This window comes from Callospermophilus lateralis, chromosome 4, assembly GCF_048772815.1.
Source record: "Callospermophilus lateralis isolate mCalLat2 chromosome 4, mCalLat2.hap1, whole genome shotgun sequence".
Classification (NCBI taxonomy): Eukaryota; Metazoa; Chordata; class Mammalia; order Rodentia; family Sciuridae; genus Callospermophilus; species Callospermophilus lateralis.
Genome location: NC_135308.1, coordinates 44,220,537 through 44,245,369, shown reverse-complemented (window position 1 = coordinate 44,245,369; position 24,833 = coordinate 44,220,537). Strand labels below are relative to the sequence as shown.

The 24,833-nt window shown below is 40.6% G+C and overlaps 1 protein-coding gene across 4 annotated transcripts in view; it reads right to left on the bottom strand.

Annotated features, from left to right (window-relative positions):
- Window positions 1-24,833, bottom strand: part of Dlc1 (DLC1 Rho GTPase activating protein) — a 387,704-nt gene that overhangs the window by 25,380 nt on the left and 337,491 nt on the right. For all 4 annotated transcript variants that reach the window (XM_076853769.1, XM_076853768.1, XM_076853767.1 and 1 more), the window contains exon 6: window positions 3,693-3,764. In XM_076853769.1, the coding sequence (XP_076709884.1) occupies window positions 3,693-3,764 (72 nt within the window). The remainder of the gene's footprint in view (window positions 1-3,692; window positions 3,765-24,833) is intronic.

Below are 24,833 nucleotides of genomic sequence, written 5' to 3'. Positions count from 1 at the left end.
CAACGAGTGTTGTGTGAAGCAACGTGAGTCAGGAATAGGTGGAAAAAAAGTCACCATAGAAGGATTACCATCATCTAAAAACCTTCTTTGGCCTTCAGAATGGCTAACGATGCTGGAAAAGACCTGACCATCAGTAGTTTAGGAGCTGCAGGTGACTGTGAAGTTCTAATTCTTGAGTTGGCTTCTAATTTATGATCGCTGATCTTAAAGAATGGTCTGGGACTCCTTATTCATAATAATCCATTTTCTAGGGATACTTGTTTAAGAACAATCACAATGAGTGTTAATTTATAGTCTATTCTTTTTCCTGAAAGCAAGAGCGGGATTACTGATATTGTTTCTGAATGATAATATAGGCAGAACAGTGAAGTAGTTACAGCCCAAACTGATGAAGAGATGGACAGTCCAAGTCTCTCCTAGACAAATGTCTTTAGCGCTCTGCTACAGCAGAAACATAACGGGAGGCTTAAAGCGAATGTTGGCTCTTAGTGAATAAAAGTAAGACCACAACGCATCCTTGTTGTTAGTGTATTAAACAATAGAACTAATATTATAGAATGAATTTGTAGTACTTATATATAGTATAATGTCAAATCTATAAATGTAACTTAAAAAGCTCCCATGCCCGTGAAGTATAGAGGAAAAAGCAACCATGTTATTTTAGCAATTTCTAATTTAGTGTACCCAGAGCTGTATTTTAGATCACTTTTCTGACCCAAATAAACTATAATTCTGTTTTTTAAAAAATCCAGTAGTGATTAATTAAATGTGAGCAGTAAAACAATTAAATCAACAATTTTCTCTTATTGACTCTCTTTTAAAAGATCTAGTTTCTAGAAGATAATAGTTCACTCGTGCATAGAAGTGTTCTGAATTCAACTTCCAGCTTGGTTGGGTTTAAAGGCAGGAAGTGTAAATTGCCAAGTACAAAAATAAAGCTAAACAGGAAGACGAGGAATGTGGGGGTTGGTAGGTGGTGTGTATGTGCTCACCCTGAACACAGTGGCAGGATGGACGGGGGAAATGATAGCCCAGAACAATGTACAGTGCACCTCAAAAGCAGGCTTACACTTCAAACGACTTGGGAGCATGAAAGGGCCCCCAAATGTCACTTATGAAAATGCCATCTGCATTTTAGGATGGTGAAAGAAGTAAGACAGAGACTTGAACTCGTTCTTAGCAAACAGACACAATCACAAGAAGGTGCCACCTGGCAGCAGATCAACACCCAAATCCACATAATTGAAGGAAATCTGATTTCTGAACAGGGGAGAAGGACAGACACTGCAAATGCAATTATCATTCTCATCTCCAGAGCTGTGAATTGAAAATCTAATTGAATGCTGTTCCCCACCCATCTCAAAAGTCCTTTAAAGAATAAACAAATAAATTTAAAATTAAAAAAAATTAGAATAAATAAACTAATTAATTAAAAAAAAGTTCTTTAATAGCTCAAGAATTTTTCTAAAGGAAAGATAACTTGATTCGTATGACCATAAGACATATGGCACTGAACCAACTTTTAAAAATGAGAAGAAATAAAACAAAACCAGAGGTTTTCTCTGAAATGGAGAAACAATAAGAGATTTCAGGGCTGAGGATGTGGCTCAGCAGTAGAGTGCTTGCCTAGTATATGTGAGGCCCTGGGTTCAATTCCCAGTACCAGGGGGGGAAAAAAAAAAGATGAAAAATATTTGTTAATGTGAGCTACCAGGAGGAAGATCATGTGTTGCAAATTAGAAATGACTTTACCATTCGTGCAACTTTGAAAATTATCCATAAAATGGAATTTGCTCATTCACAGCTGTAACTATTTTAAAGCAAACTCATATGGAGTGTAATAAAACTCCTATTTAAATGAATGACTTATTCCTTTTGACATGCACAAAGTACACATGATCTATTTTGGTACCCAGAGGCTCCGAGAATGAGCCAGATTTGAGGCCCCATAGCCTCAGTATATAGTCACCTACAGGGCACTAGTGAGAAGATGATATGAAAAACATTTAGTCCAGATATCGATTTTGTTACAAGGTTCATTTTTCTTAATTAAAAAATTGACTGTTAAAAAAAAATTAAAATCAAAAGACAACCTAAAGAAGAGTGGAATGCTTAATTACAAATGGAGAAAAAGACAGTGGCAACTCATGACTCACAAGGACGAGAATGTAGAATTGAGAGCCCTTAGAAATCATTTAAAAAATCACATAGCTGAGTGTGGTGGTGCACAACTGTAATCCCAGTGGTTTGGGAGGTTGAGGCAGGAGAATCACAAGTTCAAAGCCAGCCTCAGCAATTCAGCGAGGTGCTAAGCAACCCAGTGAGACCCTGTCTCTAAATAAAATACAAAATAGGGCTGGGGATGTTGCTTAGTGGTCAAGTGCCCCTGAGTTCAATCCCCAGTACCCCCCGCAAAAAAATCACAATCAACTTAGGAGGATGATAGGCCTGAGACATTTCAAAGAAAATCAAACACATGGCCATAAAATGAATAATTGTTTATTTTTGTTAATGCTAAGGGAAATGGAAGTGAAAATCTATTCAATATGATTTTATATCCATTTGATTGGCAAAAATCAAAGTCTGACAATATCAAGTATTGAGTGTAAGTGGACAGGCAGGATCTTTATATGTGATTGGTAGGAGTGAAAATTGGTATGCGCACTGAAGAAAAATTTGCATTATGCAAGTTTTTTAAATTACCAAACAACTCTCTTCCTAGGAATACCCACAAGATAAATATACACGCACTTCCAGAGAAAGGTAAAAGAATGTTCAAAACAGCACACTTTGTAAAAGCAAAACAACTGAAATGCCCACCCATCAGAGTGTGGACAGGAATAAACTGCAGTGGTCTATTTACAAGATAGGGTAGCATGCCTGAACTGTGGGGACACACAATTTAGAATAATCTTTTTTTTTTTTTTAAACAAACATTTATTTGCTTTTAAAGTCTTTAAATCACTTTTTTTTTTCTTGAGAGAGAGAGAGAGAGAGAATTTTAATATTTTTTAGTTTTGGGTGGACACAACATCTTTGTTTGTATGTGGTCCTGAGGATCGAACCTGGGCTGCACGCATGCCAGGCGAGCGCACTACCGCTTGAGCCACATCCCCAGCCTTAGAAAAATCTTAATAAAATATTTTAAACGAAAACATGAACTCCCACAAGATTATATACAGCATAACTATCCCTTTTATAAAGGTAAAAATAACTTTATAAAATATACTTCTGAGGAAAGAGGAATAAAATAACAACAAAAGGAACACAAGAAAATGGTGAACAGAGGTTTCAGATCAGGGACAGAAAAGGGGGCAGGTGAGTGTGTTATTATCATGGCCTTAGTCTTTGTGTTGAGTGGTGGGGGGTCTTAGGTATTTACTACATTATTTTATTTTATTATTATTATTATTTTGTATTTTATTTAGAGACAGGGTCTCACTGAGTTGTTTATCACCTCGCTGTTGCTGAGGCTGGCTTTGAACTTGCGATCCTCCTGCCTCAGCCTCCCAAGCTGCTGGGATTACAGGTGTGCACCACCATGCCTGGCTCTACATTATTATTATTTTTTTAAATGAAATGAAACATATACTAAGTAACAAATGCCTGAAAAGAAGTCATAGATCAAGAACAATCATAATCCAAAGATTATAATCATGTCAATTTAAAGAAAAATGGCCTTCCTGGCTTACCTTCATAAAGCTGTGCATACTGGGGGAAACCAGTTGCCCGCAGCCAATCACAGGCTTCCTTGGCTTCGATTTCTAAAACAGAAGAAAGACAAAGCTGTCAGCCTCATCCACCTTTTGACTTAAACTGATTTTATTATACAAGCAAAACCTGACTTTAATAGAAAATATAGATGGGCTAGCAAACAAAAAGCCCACTCTATTCAAATGGTTTACATCTTTACGCATCTTTTCAGAGTTTTTCAGACGTATGTAATTACTATATCTTCCCTTTAAAGAAAACACAAAAATGGGGTCCTAAAAGTAGGTTACTTTGCTCTGCTTCTGAAGTGCTCCAGTTACAGATGATTATAAAAACAGGGCGGAATGACAGAATTGAAGAGGACCCTATAACAATTTTAAGCCTGCCTGGCTTAACCTGCTTTACTTTTTTTTACTTCTACCAAGATCCACCTAGTACATGGGACACCCTAGAGTAGAACTGATCTGGGCAAGGTTACAGACTTGTGACACCCAGGGCTGGGTGTTTTCACAGCCCCAGGTGTTCTGGTGATGAGTCTTTAGGCCCACAAGTTTTAACCCAGTAGAAGAGAGGCACAGGCTGCCCCATGACATGAAGGGCATGAAGTCCATAAATCCCAGTCTTGGCAGGCTGAAATGCCTAATAAAGCGTCTCCCTCCCTGTGGTTTACCATCTTGTAGATAGTATTGATAAACAGGAAGGCCCAGAGCAACCAACACACTGTGTTACAGCTCACTCAAACACCTATTTACAGTCCCATTAAAACTGACTCACAGAGGAGGTCCTGGGCACATTAATTAGTTTCTCGGTTTGTACAAAGAATTTTCCTTTCAACTCCTCTTCCCGCCTTCCACAGGCCATTAGAGTACTTAGTTATGTGAAGCTATTCACTCTTTTATAGAGGTCGCAACATGGCTTAATTTACCCCAGATTCAAATCTTCATTAAGCATCTCTCCTCTGAGCCAGATGGGAGGGAGATGGCCAATATATTAGGAGAGGTATACACATCTTACTTTTGTCTAGTGACTTTACTGTTTCAAAGCATCTTTCACCTATTATTTCATGAGTTCTTTGGGCCTTTCAAGAAAGGTAATTAAGAACACTCAAATTCATTAAAGAAAGTAGGAATGCCCTTATTGGGCACACCAAAGAGAAAAACAAGCCCCTGATTTTCCAAGCCAGTGAATACCCCAGCTAAAAACAATTACGGCCTAGAGTGGAAAGGCATGGCAAAGTTTACCTGCATGAGTCTTTTCAGTGTAGAGAGGAAAGTACCACTATTAAACACAAAATTTAGGGCCAAATTGGGGGCGGCGGTGGATGGAGTGATGTTAATGTGTAAAGACTTTAATGTTCGCACTGAATAAAAGAATCTATAGAGTAGGTTCCATGTGAATTATCCGAATCTAACTTAATTTTTTTTTTTTTTTTTTTTTAGTTTAGATGGACACAACACTTTATTTTTTTATTTTTATTGGTGCTGAGAATTGATCTCAGTTAGTGCCTCACATGTGCTAGGCAAGCCCTCGACCACTGAGCTACAACCACAGCCTTAACTTTATTTTTCATGAATTTACATCCATACCTTGTCTCCACAGGAGGTTTTAAATAAAATTATAAATAATTTCTAGAAAACAATATTGCTGGAGAAACATATAAAGACTCAATATTTATTATATGTATTTATTTATTTATTTTTGGTGCCAGGGATTGAACTCAGGGACACTCGAACACTGAGCCCATCCCCAGCCTTATTTTGTATTTTATTTAGAGAAAGGGTCTCACTGAGTTCCTAAGTGCCTCACCATTGCTGAGGCTGGCTTTGAACTTGCGATCCTCCTGTTTCAGCCTCCTGAGCTGCTGGGATTATAGGCATGCACCACAGTGCCCAGCTCAATATTTTATTTTAAATAATGAGAAAGTAACATTTTCTCATCGCCATATCCTCCCCCTTCCCCCAAAGACAGATATGGAAAGAAAAAAAGGCTGCTTGTTATTTTAAAAAAATATATTTAAAATAATTCGCCTCTTCTAGCTCCTTAGAGATTATTTTCTTTCTTTTTTTATGGTGGGAGAGGAGGGTACCAGGGATTGAACTCAGGGGCACTTGACTACTGAGTCACATCTCCAGCCCTATTTTGTATTTTATTTAGAGACAGGGTCTCACTGAGTTGCTTAGCGCCTTTCTGTTACTGAGGCTGACTTTGAACTCATGATCCTCCTGCTTTAGCCTCTTGAGTTGCTGGGAGTACAGGCGTGCACCACCATGCCCAGTTGAACAACATATTGTTAAAAAGTAAATGTGCTCACTCTTTCAATATTTTACTTAAGTGATGAATACCATAAGCACAAATTCTCACTGTCCACATTTTTTTGACTATATTCAGACATAACATCGGGTCAGCACAGATAGAAGAGCCTTAATTATAGACAGCAATTCACCAGCAGATTTCATCCCCATTTAGAGCATTTTTTCTGACTTTTTTAATTAAAATGGTCTCATACTGAGAGGCATGAATGATGTTAGATGTTTTTCTAAAAAGATTTCCATCTTTTTTTGAATACTTTACAAATTGCATAGTGTTCTCACATATAGTATTTATTTAAGGTCTCATGTGGTGTAGTAACACACAAACCTACCATCTTGTCTTGTCTCTCTTATTTTCTACCACTAAGAAAATAAAATTTGCTCACATAACCAAAACTTGATCTAGTTTAAATAGTCACTCTAAGGATCACTTGGTGAAAAAGAAATGATGTGAAAAAAGGTTTGCTTTCTTTTTTTTTTTTTTTTTTAAGCAGATAATTTAATTAAAAACATATACTTCAAAAGCAGTACTTTTAAGAATCACAGAGCTCTGGAATTTTACCCTTCCTTTTCCTCATCCTAAAGTAAATGAGAATGTTCTTCTTTTAGAAACAAAGGGGTCAGATGTGGTAGTGGTAATCACAGCAACTGGGAAGACTGAGGCAGGAGGATCGCAAATTCAAAGCCAGCCTCAACAACTAACCGAGACTCTAAGCAATTTACAGAAAATTAAAATAAAAGGGACCGGCATGTGGATCAGTGTTTAAATGTTCCTAGGTTCACTCTCCAGTACCAAAAAAAAAAAAAAAAAAAAAAAGAGAAAGAAACAAAGGGAAATAGCCAAGTATAACTATTTTACGTTAAAAACATCCACTCCTTGAAAACTTAGGCTGCATAAAAATGAGAATTTAACTCACTGCTTTGGTAGAAATCAGAATTAGAAAACTCTAAAAATTCTCACAGATTTTTTTTAGAAAATGGAATATATAGAGACTTTCGTCCTAGTCTTTCTAATTAACAGAGGTCAAGGGAATGTATTAACAATCAAACACAAATAGTGATTTTAAAAACATCCGTGTGTTACTTTTAATATGAAGTGAACCCATGACTACAGGCAGGTCAGGCAGGGAATGCCTTTCGAGGTTCACTCTCTGGTTCAGGTCATGAATTTGACTCTAGTCTCCCTAACTAAAAACCCTAACTAAAAACTCTAATCTTTCCTCTATTCAGAGAATCTACCCACCAACCCTGACTCATCAAAATTCCTGAGCTCAAGTTTTGATCTCATCTCTCCTTTACGAATATCTTAGAAAATCACGTCTAAACACTTCTTGGTGGTTTTCAAGGCCTTCTATGTGACATTCAACCTAATTTTTCAGTTCCTGTTTTCTTGCCTCCTAGCCAAAGTAAACTGAGCATACACATCCCCTGACTTCCTTGTCCCAAACGCCCTCTTGCCTGCATAAGGTCAAATTTCATTCATCCCAAGGACAAATTCTTCAACCAATGTGTAGTCTTCCCAGATATCTGGACAACTCCATCAATTTTTAAATTTAACTTTTATTGAGCACCTAATATATGCAAGGCCCAATCGGAGCGCTGAATATATATTAGGTCATTTATTCTGAATACTGATCCTAAAATGTGGAGTACGGATATCATTTATTTCCAACATAAAAAGAGGCTAAGGAATCAGGCAAACAAGCAACTATCTCTCCTTAAAAAAAAAAAAAAAAAAAAAGAGCTTTCTCCATTTTTTTTCTCAAATGAAGGAGAGGAAATGAAAACTCAAAGAAATTCAAGTTCCTTCCAGAAAGACAAGTTCTTCCCTTAAAAAAAATGTATCAATGAACAAAGTTTAAAATATTAAAGAAAACCACAAACATAAGACTTCAGTCACCTTACCATCTCCCCCAGGCTTCTGGAGACTTCTGGAAGGCTCTGAGATATGACTTTTCCTTGAGTAAATATGGTGCTGATGTGCAAACTATGAGGATGATTTTTAAAAATCATTGCCCACTGGGGATAGATGTCATTAGACACTAAAAATCCAATGGAAATACAATAAACTTTTATACCTGGCTTTTCTCTAAGTGTGTTAAGGAGGACACAGGAAATTTTTATTGGAAACAGCTTCAGTTGTTGGTCCCTTCACAAAATAGTTCTTCATGCTATATGAGTGAGTGAGGTCCAGAAGACCCTTTCACGTATGGCTGGGAACTATTGGGTCGTATTTGCATATTTCCTGTCATAATGAGATGTCCCTATATTTCCACTATCCCTCAACACTGAGTTAGCAGAAGATGTCCAAGAGACCCTCATCACTCTGCTAAGGTCTGAGGATCTCAGTGGACTGAGCAAAGAGATGGGGTCTAAATAGGATAAGTAGGATGGGATTACTTCTGGCTTCTGTCTGCTCTATCTTCACAATGGGAGCTCAGGTTTCTCCCCTTCTTCCCCAATATGTTACCAAAACCAGGGCTCTTATACATGCTATGCTGAATCTTCCTCCCTCCCTCCCTCCCTCCCTCCCTCCCTCCCTTCCTCCCTCCCTTCCTTCCTTCCTGGCAGTACTGTGGATTGAGGCTACAGGTGCTTTACCACTAAACTACATCCCCAGACCTTTTTTATTCTGATACAGGGTCTCAGTTGCTAAGGTAGCTTTGAACTTGTAATCCTCCTGTTTCAGTCTCTGGAGAAGCTGGGACTACAGGCCTGTATTGCCATGAGGGCTCTGAATTTGTTTCTTTAAATGCAATTCTAAGGAATTAGAGGAATGTCAGGAAAATTCAAGCACTTTCCTGATTCCTTGGATTTTTCTGAAAATATGACAGACATGTAGGTAAAAGTTCATGGAAAAGCTGCTGCTTCTACCGCTACCTTAGCTGTGTGTGTGGGCAGGTGCTTTCTGATGCAAAGACTCATTCTCCTCTCCTGGGTGACACAGATTCCTTCAAATGAGATGGGAGACTCTGCTTATCGTTTTTCCTGTGGCTAATTTTGCAAGGCTGACGTGCAGCTGGACACGATGGCTTTAATAACAGTGCACATTCACCTGGTGCATTTCCCAGGTTGGGTCACCTGGAGAAGCAAACCAGGGCCTTGAAGGCTTGTAGTAATTGAATGGACCGCAGAAATCTCAACCCTAGATGGAGGAGGCACTGCCTTGGAGTCTTTCTAGAAAACACCATGACCACCTACTTGCAGGTGTTCTGATTTATTCCTTGGAGGGAGGACTGGACATGATATTTTATGGGAGTTCCCTGAATAAGTTTGAATATAGCCAGGACTGAGAATCCATAGTCCTTTGTCCTGAACTCTTTTTCCTCTGGCTTATTCTAAGAGTCCACTCAAAGAACTTTCTGGTAAGCCTTATCACCTCTCCACTCCCAACAAATCTGAACCACTGGGTTGATTTTATGGAACTTTATATTCACTGTGTTGAGCCTCTGCTTATCATTCTTCAGTGACTGTCCAATGCCTTTCAGATAGAATCCAAACTCCTCACAACATCCAACTGCTTCCATACCTTGGTCTCTGCTGTCCCTTCAGTTCTTGAAAGACAGGCTTCCAAATGCAAGCTCAGGGTTCCCAGTGTACCCAGTGCTCTGACCCCAAGGACTGTGTTCTCTTCCCTGCCTCCAACAAATTCCCACAGATTTCTCACTTATTATTCATTTGTACATCCCCAAAGACTCCTTTTTGTACACTGGAATCACACATATATTTGTTTGAAGGAGGAAAAGGGAAAACACATTCATATTTTCCTTTCTTCAAAGGGAAATGAAGAACTGTGACTTGAATCCCTTTCTCTTTGCAATTATAAAAATAAACGTCCAACAGACACACACAACTGCCAAAGACTGTCAATCAGGAGTTATCTATGCAAAATGAATTCCTAGCAGGGCTAAGTCAGATAACTGAATGCACACTTTGTATTTATTAAGCTCTAAAGTTATCTAATCACAGCAAAGATTTTGACAGCAACTAGGAGAATTCCTACCCTCAGGTGCTTAAAAAAATTCCAAACATCTTCTGACGCATATTTTGAAGGTTTGAAAAAAAAAGAAAAGTTAGGAAGCTTCCGGGAGACTGGTCAACCACTCATTCAGACTTTTGGGTCATGTGGCCTAACAGTGGCTGACCCAAATCCACTGTGAGGTGTGTTCTAGCGTGGTCAATCAGCCTTCACTTGTCCCTTCATTTAATATTTATTTATTGTCAGGACAATCACAGACCTGAGTTCCTGCCCTGAAGCAGGAAGCCCCTTGGAAAGGTAATTCACAGTTGAGTACAGGGTGTCAGATGGCCCTCTATCATCAATTTAGGGATAGTTTCCTAAGGGCTACCCTAAGGTCCCTGTGTTAGCTAAGTCCCAAGTGACCCTGTACAGGCAGCGCCAATGAGTTCACATCTCACTGGTGAAAGCCGCAGTCCTAATGCCACATGCTCTACTCCTGACTACACCCCATCTGCCACCCACTGCCTCTGACTCCCTGATCCAGCCACACTGGCCTCTTCCCCTGGGCCACCCGCCTTTCTTCCTTTATTTGTTCTTTTCTACACCACTATTTATCAGGTTTACTTTCTGTTTTTCCTCTTTGTGACCTCCACAAAGGCAAGTATCTTTGCCTATTTTATTCTCTGATACATCCCAAGCACCTATAGTTATTTGTGGCAGAGCAGCTGCTCAATAAATAAATACTATACTAATCAATAAATTATTGATTTGATTTTCATTCCAGTTAAGTAGTCTTAATTTTTTAAAATCAGGATCCATAATAAGAAATAAATTTTACATTATAGCCTAACATACACATCTGTGTATAAACATAAATATATACATATACTTTCTTGTATACAAATGAGTATATGTAAAATTGCAAGAAGTTTCAAATAACACCATGGATGAGCTTACTCTTACATTTTTTTATTCCAATTTTTGAAATGCTTTATCCAAGTTACCAGTTTGAAATGCACTATTCCCATGCATTGCTTTTTGTTAAAAAAAGCAAACCCAAAACAAACAAAATCTAAGAACTTCTAGATAATATAAAGGAGGATGTGGTGTGACATAGGAAAGAGGTGTGTATGAACTCAGAGGTGGGAGAGCTGCTCTTTCCTCATGGTGGGGTATTAGCATGGCCTTCTTGGACAATTTGTGCTCAGCCTTTATTTAAGGAGGGGTGAAGATCCGTATGTGAGACTGGGTTGTAGGAGAAGAGATTCCAGGTAAAGGAGAGTGAGACCTGAAGAAGCACAGGCATCTGTGAAGGAATGGTAGGCAGGCGGATCTACTGTAACATACAGCAAAAGGAGAATGCAGTTACCCCCATACTGTGGACATTAGCACCTCCTGACCTGGTTATGTAATGAATTATCACCATTATTTCCTCCGATGTAAAACAGCTTTGCATCTGGGTGTCCCAACTGCTTGATAATCCATCACAGAAAGGGCACAAAACTCTAATAAGCTCAGGAAAACAAATCCCAGAAAGAATTCACTGCCCAGAGACGCAGCCTGAAGGAAACAATCTCTGTGGACCAGTTCCCTCATCTGCATGACCTGGGCTTGTCAGAGGCTTTGTAAATTCCTTCAACTTCTTATTCTGCTAGTCCCCTTATGGAAGGGTATTGTCTCACTAAGATAATCCTTAGAACGAGATCCATCCTTACTTTTCTCGACTTCTCATCAATTAGAAGGAGATGGTCTTCCTCCTTCAAAAAACGAGTTTGCCACAAACTGTACTGAGTGGTCCCCATTTTACTAAACGTGTTGAAGTGGGTTTTTTTTTTTTAAATTTTTTTAGTTGTCAGTGGATCTTTATTTCATTGAGGATTGAAACCAGTGCCTCACACACTCAAGGCAAGCGCTCTACCACTGAGCTACAACCCCAGCCCTGTATTCAAGTTTTTACTGTTAAAATTCTCAATATGCTTTTTAATGGATCAATTTCTTGATTTATCCCATGAAAAAAGCTATGTTCATGGTATAGAGAACATCAGTTCAAAAATGTTTGCTCATGTGTGTCCAAAGCCCTCAAACTAAATCTAATCTTTATTGGAAAACACTCCAGGGCATAGAAACCGCTCAGCATTTGTTTTGCTTTGCTTATTGATCACGTGGGCTTCCATGGCAGCACCCAGCTAGAACTCTGCATCTTTTTTCTTTGTAAATGAAGAAGCTGGTGCAGAGTCTGGGTTCTTTGCTGAAAGTTCCTGCACCACCCAACCCCTCAGCCCTGGCTACGGCACTTCTTGCCTATTCACTGATGCCCTTACGTTTAAAGCACTGACTATTTTCCAGTACCCTAACCCTAACCTGTCCCCCTGAGTTGTGGAGACAGATATGCAGATTTCTAGTAAAGAATATTCCTAGAAATGAAAGGGTGGGGGGAGAAAAGAGCCCCCTTTCCCCCCCTGTGATGTTACGACAGCATAATAAATGGTTTTGCTTTGAAAGAAGGAAACCTCTGGAGACAGACCCTGCAGGTCTATAACTGGGATTAAATACATGAAGTGACACCTTAGCAATGCAGAAATTAAATCAATTGAAATTCTCTTTGAGGATTATTTAGTAGAAGCATTTGCAAAGTATTGTTTTAACACAAAAACCAGGAAAAGCCAAGTAGCTTACATCAAAATATGCATCCTGCTCTCCCACAGGCAAGAGCTCTGTGTTGAGTTGAGTCTGTGAGTGACATGGCTGTCAGCCACTCCTTGCTGATACACTTATTTCCAGGAACAGAAATATCTCCCAACCAATCAAAACAGGCGCCTACTACTAAAACTGAAATGAAAATAAACTATTAAGGAAATACGTACTGCCTTATCACATCTTTTTATTTCATTTCAGTACACTGGGATAAAAATAAACCTTTGGAACACTTACAAACACACACACACACACTCCTATCTCAATACACACACACACATCTAGTATTCTATATCAAATACTTATGCATTTCAAAATGTACTAAGCAAAATAGTTTGGAATAGCTTCCACAATTTAAGGTGATAAGTGCTACTAAGATAATTTTAAGAAAGGAAATTATCTAAGTAACATACTTTTTTAATATTTATTTTTTACTTATAGGCGAACACAATATTTTTATTTTCTATTTATGTGGTGCTGAGGATCGAACCCAGTGCCTCACGCATGGTAGGCAAGCGCTCTACCCTCTGAGCCACAATCCCAGCTCTAATAACATACTTTTAAGGGCCTTTAATTTTCTCTCTCTCTTTCTTTCTTTCTTTTTTTTTTTTTTTTTTTTTTTGGTAAAATAAAGCAGTAGTCGTAAGATTATATAATCCATTTCCTTTTAAAACTTATTATGCAAGGCAAAATTCTGGCTACGAGCCTAGAATAACCTGTATCCATCATGAAAGGCTGGTGCACACATCGGTCCTCCAAAGCTCAGTTTTACTTAGGCTAGCTCTCCCAAAACGTGGCTTTTGTTCCAAGTTCTACTATGTTATACCACAGGAAAAATAAAATACTGTGAAAATCAAAGTGCTACAAAAACCTTGAATAGAAGAAAAGGAGATAGGAAGGATTTCCTAAAAAAAAAAAAACAAAAAAACCCACAAAACAAAAACAAATTCTGTTGCTTTCATTTTAGTTCCTAGTGACAGGAAAAAAAAAATCAAGAAATATTAAGTTCCCTTAACAAAGACCGATGAAAAAATTTAAAAATGGAAGATAATGGCAAAAGGTATAAACTACTTCCAGCCTTCCCTATGTCTAAACTCAAAAAGAAATACCATTCAATTAGTCAAGTTCAGTATTTTTGCTTTTTTCAGGTAGCACTGCGGGGATGAACTCAGGGCCTCATGCAAGATACGCATGCGCTCTACCACTGAGCTACAACCCTAGTCCCTGAAAAATTCAGTTTTGTTCCAAAAAGTATATATAAAAAATATTTCCTGCTGGGAACTGTGGGGCCCACCTGTAATCCAGTGGTTTAGGAGGCTGAGGCAGGAGGATCTCAAGTTCAAAGCCAGCCTCAGCAATTTAGCAAGGCCCTAAGCAACTTAAGGAGACCCTGTCTCTAAACAAAATATAAAAAGGACTGCGGATGTGGCTCAGTGGTTGGGCACCCCTGAGTTCAATCTCTTCTACCAAAATAAAAACAAAGCAAAGCAACACTTCCTGTCTTCTAAATGAATTAAGAATTATTTTCTTTAAAAACAGCTTGGGACTCCCAGCCCCCTTACAGGTGTGCACTAATGATCAAAATTTAATTCAAATACATCACTTCTTACAAACACATTACGATGTTCACCTGGTTCCTATCCCCATCTTGCTCACACATGCTGGCAGGAAGAGGTCTGAGGCTCATTCAGCTCATGTAGGACCTTGAACTCCCCTGCATTTCAGCTACCCCTCAATAGAGAAGAGGCCCTGCTTTTCCAGGCTGCTTTTGCAAAGTTCTGGATTTTTCCTTTCATAAATGCACAAGCATTACACAAAATCCCTTTTCTCTGCCATATAATTTGCAAAAAAGAGGGCTGTATGAGCACTAGATCTCCTATGAGGTCACTATTCCTCCAGATTCAGGAGGTAAAGATGAGTTCAGGGTTTCAGCATCTTCTATCTATTTTGTCACTCGAGTGTGACAAAGGGCACAGCATGGCTGTAGGGCAGTTCAGGGGCATGGGTCTCAGGCCATTTCACCTCCAAAGTCTCTTCCTCCCTGGCTCCCTAAGTGCTGGGAGCCTGGGAAATGCTAGGACCTCAGGGTGTGGAAAACTTTTGTCCCCTAAACATCCTTTAGAGACTGCTGCAGGAGGAGGAAGGCGCCTTTCTGACAAGCTTCAGGAAGCGACCTCTAGTCCTCTCCGCAGGACACTCAAAGGTGGGGCAGGCCAGAGAACAAAATGTGGATGGGAGGTGTCAAAGGCATCTAAGGACTCAGCTTCACTGACCTCAGCCTTCAATTAGCTTTTGATTCTTTCTCCTGGTGGGGGAGGGATGCAGACATGAAAAGGCCACCAAGTGGAGATACGAGGAGGGAAAAAGGACACACTGTCCACTGGGAAGCTAAGTCTAACAGCAGAACAAAAACTGAGGGATGAAGAGAAATTGATTTCCACTGGGTTGGCTTGAATTTACCCATGAGCCCAAGAATTGGGTTTCCTATATTCAAATGTTTTCAGTGATACCTGCAAAAATATTTTTCCCTTAGAAACATACTTTTTAAAAGACTTTCACTGTAGAAAGCATTATTCAGTACAGTAGGTAGAGGGTGACTTTCAGAAAAGGCTATCTCAGAACCCTTTCCCCAAAATGTTAAAGACAGAGGCTGCTTGTGTTTCCAACTCAATAGGTTTCAGAGACGGGAGGCAAAAACACTTAATTTGTCATTCCCAGGCCTCAACGTTTTAGCCCTTTGCCTATGAGCCCAAGTCTCTCCCATACTGCAAAGTAATTAAAAGATTTTGTATAGCCCTTCTAGAAAAGTCTGACTATTGCTTGTGAAGATATGTGAAAAACAAATACAAGTTAAAAATGCAGGACTTTCTTCCTGCCTGCCATTAAAAAAAATATCTAGTGAAAAAATGGTTAAGACAGATTAGACCTAATTAAAACACCCTGGCAGGAGTCCCTAATCATTATCATTGATCATGATAATCCTTAACAATAACTCAAGCTTTCACCTAAGGAAAAAGTGCTGAAAGACAGGAAGAATCTCTCTCAGCTGGGACTCTTACCCCTTTTACACTAACTGAATCTTCGACTACGGGTAGTACACCGTTATCCACAATTTCAGTTATCAGCATCAACTGAGACTTGAAAATATTAAATGGAAATATTCCAGAAATAAATAATGCATTAAGTCTTAAAAATCTTTTACAGTCTATTGTTATAATTGAACCATTTTAATTATTGTTGTTGGTCATCTCTTACTGTGTCTAATTTATAAATGAAACTTTATCATGGACATGTATGTATAGGAAAAAAAATAAGAGTTTGCATAACTTTGGGGCCTATCCATGGTTTCAGGTATCCGCAGGGGGTCTTGATATGTATTCCCCAGGGACAAATGGGGACTGCTGTCATTTGAGGTTGAAAGAAAACACCACAGATTCACTAGTTCACAGCAGCAACCTGTATTTATAAAACATATTTCAGGCCTATGGCACTGTCTACCCTAAAAGAAGAAGAATGCTCAGGTCTGTGTTCTTCTATATGCAATAGTGATGGTCAGAAAACAGACAACTGATAAAGTCTGTTCCAGAAAAGCATAGCCCTGGAAAAGAGGAACTGGGGACTGTGCTTTTTAGGACACAGTAGACATGAACACTTTATAGTTGGGCATCGAAACTTGACTTTGACCATCATAAAGAAGGAACATGTCTTTTTATGTTTTGAATGCACTATAGATCATTCCTTTGCATTACAGACTCCAAACATCAAATAAGTTTTAGTGGCAGATTCTGTTAAAAATGAGAGTTCTGGGCTGGGGTTGTGTGGCTCAGTGGCAGAGTGCTTGCCTTGTACATGTGAGGCACTGGGTTCAATCCTCAGCACCACATACAAATAAATAAACAAAATAAAGATATTGTGTTTATCTATAACTAAAAATTAAAAAAAAGACATTTTGAAATTAAAAAAAAGAGAGTTCTGAGACAAGGAAGTACAACTGAGTTTAGAAATTAAAGCAGCCTTCTCTCTCCCACTGGACCCCAACTCATGTCACTGTAATCAATGGACTGTGCAAACATTAAAAATGAAAATCATCTTTCTCTCTGAGTCTATTTTACAGTCTCTAGAACAGGCTTGGCTTCGGGTGAGTCTATGTGCAGTCACACCATGGGGCCAGGTTTTGCTATGATGTTCTAAATTTTTGAGAATTCAGTCTACTGATTTGGTAATATCCAGGGAGGAAGGGGAAACATCTGAAGTTATTTTTACTTTTGCAGGTCTTCTGGCTATACAGGGTGAATAGCAGGGTGGATCAAGTATTGTCTGGAGCCCTTCAGAATCTTTTTTTCTCTTTTTTTGCATGGCCTCATTTCCGTCTTCCTGTTGCTAGGAAGGAGAGTTAAGCTTGAGAAACTTGTGTTTACAATACTGGACCATCCTGTCCAGAACAAGGCTCTCTTCACAAAAGTCTGATTCACTCCACTCACTGTACTTTAGATGCCCCCATTCTTCTGGACCAAATCACCCTTCCCTGAATATTTTCAAATTGCATATTTACCCGCCCTAAGTCATAAAAATACCACTCTCATTTGAACATTGCATCATGGCTTAAAATCTCCATGGGGATACCCAGGGAAACCAAGTACATAATTTTGTATTTGAAACTACCTCTTGGAATCTCACCAAACCTCTGATTGGAAGGTATCTCACTGGGGCCTACCATATCCCCTCTGATCCCCATACTAGATCTATGAATTAGAGTTTAAACACTATGTACAGTTCACAACTCACATCACAGAAATAGCTATTTAATTATAACATGTTTCCATTAATCTGGTGTATCTTCCAGAAGAACCCAAATACCTCTTGCAATGTAAAAATGTTGTTCAACTTTGTTTGGTCTTTGTTATTTGAACTATAATACTGAACAACAAAGAAAGGCTTTAGGGTTTAAGGACAAACTGCCTTTCACATTTGCTCTGGAAGATCTTTTGATTGGTCCAGTATATTAAAATTTGAAATGTAGCTTCCAATTAATGATAAACAGTTGCTTGTTTAATCTTTTCATCTTCAAGGAGAGAGCATTGTTTCTCATAAGATCTACAACTGAGAAGTTACAATAAAAGTCACTGAAACCACTCTTATCTATTCTGGAAAAAGATTTTAAGTTGCAGTCTACTTATTCTGATTTTGTGAAATGGAGAAAACAAGTCAGTCTCCCTTCTTGAGTTTCTAAACCTGGTAAGTGCAAGGAGTCTTTCGACTTGAATTGAAATAAAATCAGTTTTTTGTCAAAAGCAAACTTTGAAACCAGATGGGAAGGATAAAGTCAGTCCGCTGTGCTTCAGTTTGAACTCTGAACAGTAGTGCTAATGAAAAAGTACTACCCAGGCTTGCGTCTCACTGTAAATCTAACACACCACAATAAAAGTGAACACACTCAATCACCAACATTTTCTCAGAAAATATTTCTAAATAATTTCTGAACCCACATCTGCTAACCATTTGACCCTCCTTCCTCAGTTCTTTAATTCTTCTGGGGAAAGGTGGGGGGCGCTGCTGCCTTCCAGGGCACCCTTCTGACCATCTGCTGCAATTTGCATGCCAAGATGGCATTGGGTGCCTCCATTAACTGCACACTTATGGTCTGAGAACTTATCTCTGCTGAGGGACCACCAGCTTGCAGTCCAGATGGATTCTGACTGGGTCAACCTCTTGAGCTGCTGATAGATTTACATGCCCCACACTGCAATCTGTTGGGCTATTATTTTCTCTCATCCCTTCAGCAAACAAAAATTTGGAGGAAAAAAATTGTAATTTGAGATTCAGTATTTGGCCTTCTCTTGAGCTGTCATTTTTTTTTTCTATCCAAATGCGTCATATGTGCCATCCTCATGAATCTTTTGTAATGGCTGGTTGTGTGAAGGCTGCATTCCTCTAGATTGCCAGCAACCGCTTGGAACAAACCCTCTGAATCCCGACAAGGGATTCATTTGCTGACCAAGGTCGGGCTCAAAGGGGCAAGATCCGGAATGGGGAAGAGGGTCGTGGGACGGTTTTTCTGCTCCGTAAGGCTTTAGGCAGGAGTTTCCATCTACAGTCATTAACAAAACTTGGGAATTTGCTGAAAGTTAGAGCCAGACATGGTACAAATAACTTCACTTGTATTAGATCACTTGATCCTCACAACCTCCCTGCGGGTCAATGCAATTATTACCCGGGTGTTGCAGATGGAAGAGGCACAGCGGAGTCCTGTCATTTCTCAGATTCTCCCAGCCAGCAGGCTGCAGACCCGGGATTGCCATCCCACCAGCCTCCACTGACTGTGCGCTATAAGGATCCGCAGACAAGCAGAAAATTACACGCGGCAGGGTAGGTTTACTGTGGCCAGGGTAACTCTTTCCCAAAGATCAAAGGCTCAGCCCCTTTACGTTGGAGGTGGGGTCAGGGACAGAGTGGCACAAGGTTCCAAGAGCCCTACTTATTGTGGAGAAAAAAAAAAAAAAAAGTCGGATCGGGAGGCGTGCTTCCTTCCTGTCTCCGACCGGGGGGCTAGCTCCGCGGGCTCCTCGTCAGGCGCCAAGGGCGTGGGCATCTCGTGGGGGCATTTCCGACCGCCCAGCGCACCGCGGAAAAGCGCAGCCTCTTCCATCAGGACCCCCCCCCCCCCCCACGCGAGCCTCTGGGCTGGTCAAAGAGCCTCAACACTCTCCCGGCACCGGCAACTACCAAAGCCAGACTTTGCTGGTCCAGTTAATTCTCATCCTTTAAAATATCTGAACAAAAAAGATTTGAAATTAAAGCACTTTTTAGGGTAAATATGCCAGCACATTTCCAAGTGTCATTAAAGCCTGCAGCGTCCCTTAAATAAAACTCTGGGGGAGTCTACGCTGATTTTGGAAGTGTAGGATTCAGGGCAGAAAGCACCAATCGCAGAAGGATTCCTGAAGTTAAGAAAAGTAGAAAGGGGGTCCCGCCACTCCAGCGGAGCCAGAGGCTAGCGCCTGGGATTTAGAATGAGAATAGAAGAACTGCCCGGTCCGAGTCTTCTACCCGACCTTGGCAGGCCGCGAGCGGGCAGTCCTTCCGAGTCCACCCGGGCTCGCGTCCGCGGTCCCCAGGCGATGCGAGACTTAAGGTCATTACCCGAAATCCAAACCTCCCTTGCCAGGTTACGACCCTGCTTCTCTCTCTCTCTCTCTCTCTCTCTCTCTCTCTCTCTCTCTCTCTCTCTCTCTCTCACACACACACACACACACACACACACACACACACACTCCACTCCCAAGAAACTCCAGCTACTCCTTAGCTAACGTTCCAAAAGCACCGAAGGACAGACACCAACTTGCCAAGGCGCGGTGACAGCTCTCGAGTCCCGGGCAAAGGCACAAGTCTAGCTTACGTGTTAGGATCATGGTGTCCGGCTTCTCTCTGCACATCAAGGGCGGCACAGCGCGGCAGGCGCGCAGAGGGTAAATCGAGGCAGCACCAGGCAGGTCGGCTCCCGCACCGGGGCTGACGGCGGCACAGGGACACGTGCCCTGGCGGTCCTCAGCGCATCCTTCTCTACGGGTCCTTGCCTCTCGCCAAGGCCCCAGAAAGAAAGAGGTCGAAACCGGAGAGATCTCAAGGAGCCCAGCGAGAAGCCCGGGAGCAGTTGCTCCTGCTGCAGGGAAGCGCGGCCATGGCCAGTTATTAGAGAGAGGCGCCCTCGCCTAGGCAGCTGGAGCGAATTGCCTACACTACGCCCCGCAAGCCTCGCCCTCCTGCTGGGCCCGCCTCGAAGGGAGGGGCAAGACCTGGCAGCACCGCCTTCTCCCGGCCTGCGGGGGTCCGGAGCCGCAGCCTCGGGGGGTTTCTGGCCCCGCCCCACGCTCAGGCTCCACCCTACCCCGCGCCTCCTCCAGGCCACCAAGATCGCGGGCCGTCCCGGTCACGCCCCTCTAGGTCCCGCCCCCACACCAGGTCCCGCCCCCCGCCTCCGCCGCCCGGGACTGGAATGTTTTCTCTCAGCCTCCACGTCTGCAACGGGAAGCGCCTAAAAGTCGCCGGCTACTGGCCTCGGGGGCAAAGGCAAAGGCCATGAGGCTTTTGCTTGGCGGAGACGTCCCGTCTGGACGCTGGGACATCGTACCCTTTCCCTCTTTTTCTGGGTGGTTCTGCCTTTCATTCTGATGGGCATCACAGAAATTTGCGGTTATGGAGGGAAAATCGAAGTAGGGATGGACCAGTCTCCTGATTCGTAAAATAGGGGAAAAAAGAACCTGTCTTTGGGACATTTATTATTCTTTACTATATAAAGCCCTCAGAAGTACAGAGCGAATGTAGGTAATAAACGCTGCTGTAGATGTGTTGAGAGTCTTCTGTGTGCATAGCTATCGCCAGTGTTTTCCAAACTGTGGCCTTTGAACTGTAATCCAGCAGAGCTCCTGGAACTGTTATAGGTCCAACCCCAGACTGAAGATTAGAATTAGATTTAGAATCTCTTATGCTGAGGCTTTGCATTTATTTCAAGCCCACAAGTGATTCTGAAGCATAGTAGTTTGAAGGCTCCTAATATAAGAAGCCTCATTAAAAAAAAAAAAAAAAAAAAAAAAAAAAAAAAAAAACCACAATGGAATAAAATCACAGAAATTTTTTTAAAAAAATCTAAAAAAGAAGCTTTTATGAAATTTTACTTTGGGATAAATTGATGCTTTCTGCCTGTTATCTCTGGACAAGGAAAACTACTGACCTAAACTCATTCATTTGATAGATATTTAAGAGCATTTACTATGTGCCAAATACTTTTTTTAGGCTGGGGGTGGGGATATACCAGTGAACAAGAGATTAACATCCCCCCCCACCCCCCACCCCACCCCCGCGCAGTTTGCTTCCTAATGGGGAAGATATACAATGACAGACCAAAACAAGTAAGTGAAAAATATATAGTGTGTTAGATGAGACTAATATAAAGTAGACGAGGGAATATAGAAGTTTGGGAGAGCTTGTTTTTAAATAGGGCTAAATACAAATGGAAAATTGTCTTTCAATTAAAAATGTATTGATTTTATAGCCATGTCTTAATTTTAACACAAGACTCTCCCCACTCCCATATTTTCAGTGAAACAAAAATAAAAATGAGAACTCCACCTGTTTAGCAAATTTAATTAATTTTCCCAAACTAGAATTTAGTTTCTGAGAGGATGGGTCTTATCTATTCAGAAAATACTGTTGTTTCCCAGCTATTACCTACTTGTAGATGCTGGAACACAAAGGTAATCCAGGGCATGTCTGTCAGCCCTCTGTCCTTATGATGGGGCAAACAAGCTTACTGTATGAAAAAGAGGTGCTGTGAGGGTTCAGGAAGTGAAGATCTGACCTGCCCCCCCCCCCCCCCCAAATGGAGCAGCCCTCTGAGGTGTGGGCACTGGAGAAGCTATCAAAACATCAGTCTACAGTTGCCAGCAAGCGGGAGCATGATTCAAGAGCAGGCTGGGAAAATAAAGGCAAACTTATTCAATTCCCTGAATGACTGTTAAGGATTTTAAAAATTCTTAACAGTGAGAATCCATTTTAATGCAAGAGAGGATCCCATCATCAGCTTTGCATTTTGAAAAGATCACTCAAGTTGCAGTATAAATTTCAAACTTCAGCACTTCCAGGGGCTGCAGATGTGGCATAGGGGTAGAGCATTTGCCTGGCATATGTGAGGGCCTGTGTTTGATCCCCACATGAAAATGCACGTATGCTACACACACACACACACACACACACACACACACACACACACCCATCTCTAAAACATGCTAATTTATCAAAAATTCGAACCTTAAAAATATAGGTATTTTTAAAGCATCTCAAAGTATATCAATTCTTAGGACTAATTCTTAATGTTTACTTTTTACATGAACTTTATTGGGTGAAGCTGTATTTTTATTGCTTTCCAGGAGTCTGCATCCCTAATACACTCCTCCCCACTCAGTATTCATCTTTATAGAATAAATCATGTTGACCTTTTTTGTTTCTCTTGTTCAAATCCCATTCCTTTCTCCTTGATTATTGTGGTTTCTCCGAATCTTCCTAATTTTATTACACATCTCTGGAAGTTTGCCTTGTGTGGTTTGCTTATCATCTATGATACTAATAACTCCCAAAACATTTTTCTTGGGTGATGCATTGGTCTGCATCTGGCCTTCACTGAATCTTGTCTTCTTTTATTCTTCGATTATGACATGGCCTGTGACCAGAGCCAAATCCCAATTTTCATAGTGTTAAATTTTCCTCCCATTGTATATAAACGGACATGCTGGAAGGCTACCACGCTTGTAGAATAGTGGTTTAAAGTTGGACTTTTGGAGCAGGCCACTTAACTTTGTGATGAACAGGTAATTTAGGCTCTGAAAACTTCAGTTTCTTTCTCTTTAAAAAGAGGATGTATCTCATGAGGTTTTTATGAGGATTAGATAAGATAAATACATAAGTACTTAGAATGCAATTAGCATTTGATGTTAGCTTTTATTATTATATAAGGTTGTCCCTTGGCATTCTTAGGTTGGTTCCAGGACTCCCTTCCACACCCGCCTTGCACACCCAATACCCTTGTATAAAATGACACAGTAGTATTTTATTCACACCTTCCTGCAGCCTTTAAGTCATCTCTGGATTGCTTATATACCTCAAGGTAAATGGTATGTAAATCAGTTTTATTCTGGATTGTTTAGGAAATAATGACAGAAAAAAGTCTGTGCATGTTCAGTATGGATGCAATTTTTTTTTCCAGATATTTTCAACCAGTGGTTGGTTTATCTGTGGGCTCAGAAGCTGCCCATAGAGAGGACTGACTGTCCTATTAAATATCAAAATAGGAGATGAAATTGCTATTTAAATCATATCCGGGAGAAAATTAAAACAATATAGAATAAGACCTTGACTTTAACCTTTGTGAATCTAAGGAGCCTTCACAAACTGGGGAAGGAAGGAGTGGAAAAGTCATTAAGAACGGGGACAAACAGTGGTATTTGCCAGATGGAAGAGGGTTCCCAGGGCAGCTCAGGGTCCTTCCTCTTTATTTAACCTTCAACTAAATCGTCACCTAAGGTTTCATTTGACATAAACTGCTGACATTAGACTGAGTGTCCCTGATCTTCATTAACTGAGATTTTGGTAATAGTGGACAGAAGTTACCTCTTTAGTGTTGCCCATTTCTCCACTTGCAGTCAAGGTCATAAGAAAGCTCTTCAATTCATAAGAATAAAAATCCGTCACCAGTTACACAAGGTTTTGTGATCCTTGTTGCCATTGATTGTTATCAATGGAAGATTTTTTTTTTTTAAAGATGACATAAGGACTTGTACTGTTTGCTTCCTCTGTTTGGGCATCCACTGTTTGGAGGTTATTCACAGGGGATCCCTGATCTCTCTATTTGGATTTTTTTTTTTTTTTTCACATTCAACTGTAGTATTACCAAAGAAAGAAAAATCACATAGCTAACTCCTAAACTGTGTGGCAGAGGGTTGAGTGACAAAGAGGGCGACTCTTTACTCTTTTTGGTTCATATTCTATTTTAATGATTGAAATGAGATATTATTGATATTGTTCAAAGTCACCCTCTTGCATTTTTCCATACCATAATGTGTTAATAAACAAAACAAAACTTCAGGTGTCTGCAGGCATCCAGGCATGTGATGCTATAAGTAAAGCAAGCCACATGGGATGGTGAGAGCAGGAGAGTCCAGAACCCTCTTTGAGGACAGCTGCCAGTCAGGCCCTTGTTGGCATGTGTAACACAGCAACTCCAATGTACTGGGTTTAATGATTTTCTAACAGCACCTATATTTCCTCCCATCCCCTTTTTCTTCCTTCCTTCCTCCCTCCCCCTCCCCCTCCCATCCCCCTCCCCTCCTCTCCCCCTCCCCCACTTCTCTTCCTCCTCTGGTGGGTGTTAGGGAATGAACCTAGGGCTTTTCACCTGCCAGTCAAGTACTCTACCACTGACCTATATTACCTCTATCTATATTTTTATATCAAAGCTTCCAAGTTTTAGATGCTGGCGAGTAGTTTAAAAAATCAAAACCCATTCCAAGTAATTTCAACTGTGGGCTTCATTTATCCCTCGGGCAACTTTAAACCTCTGCTCTAGTGATATGAGCCAAGCCATCTCTTTGGAAATTTCTTTCTCTCCC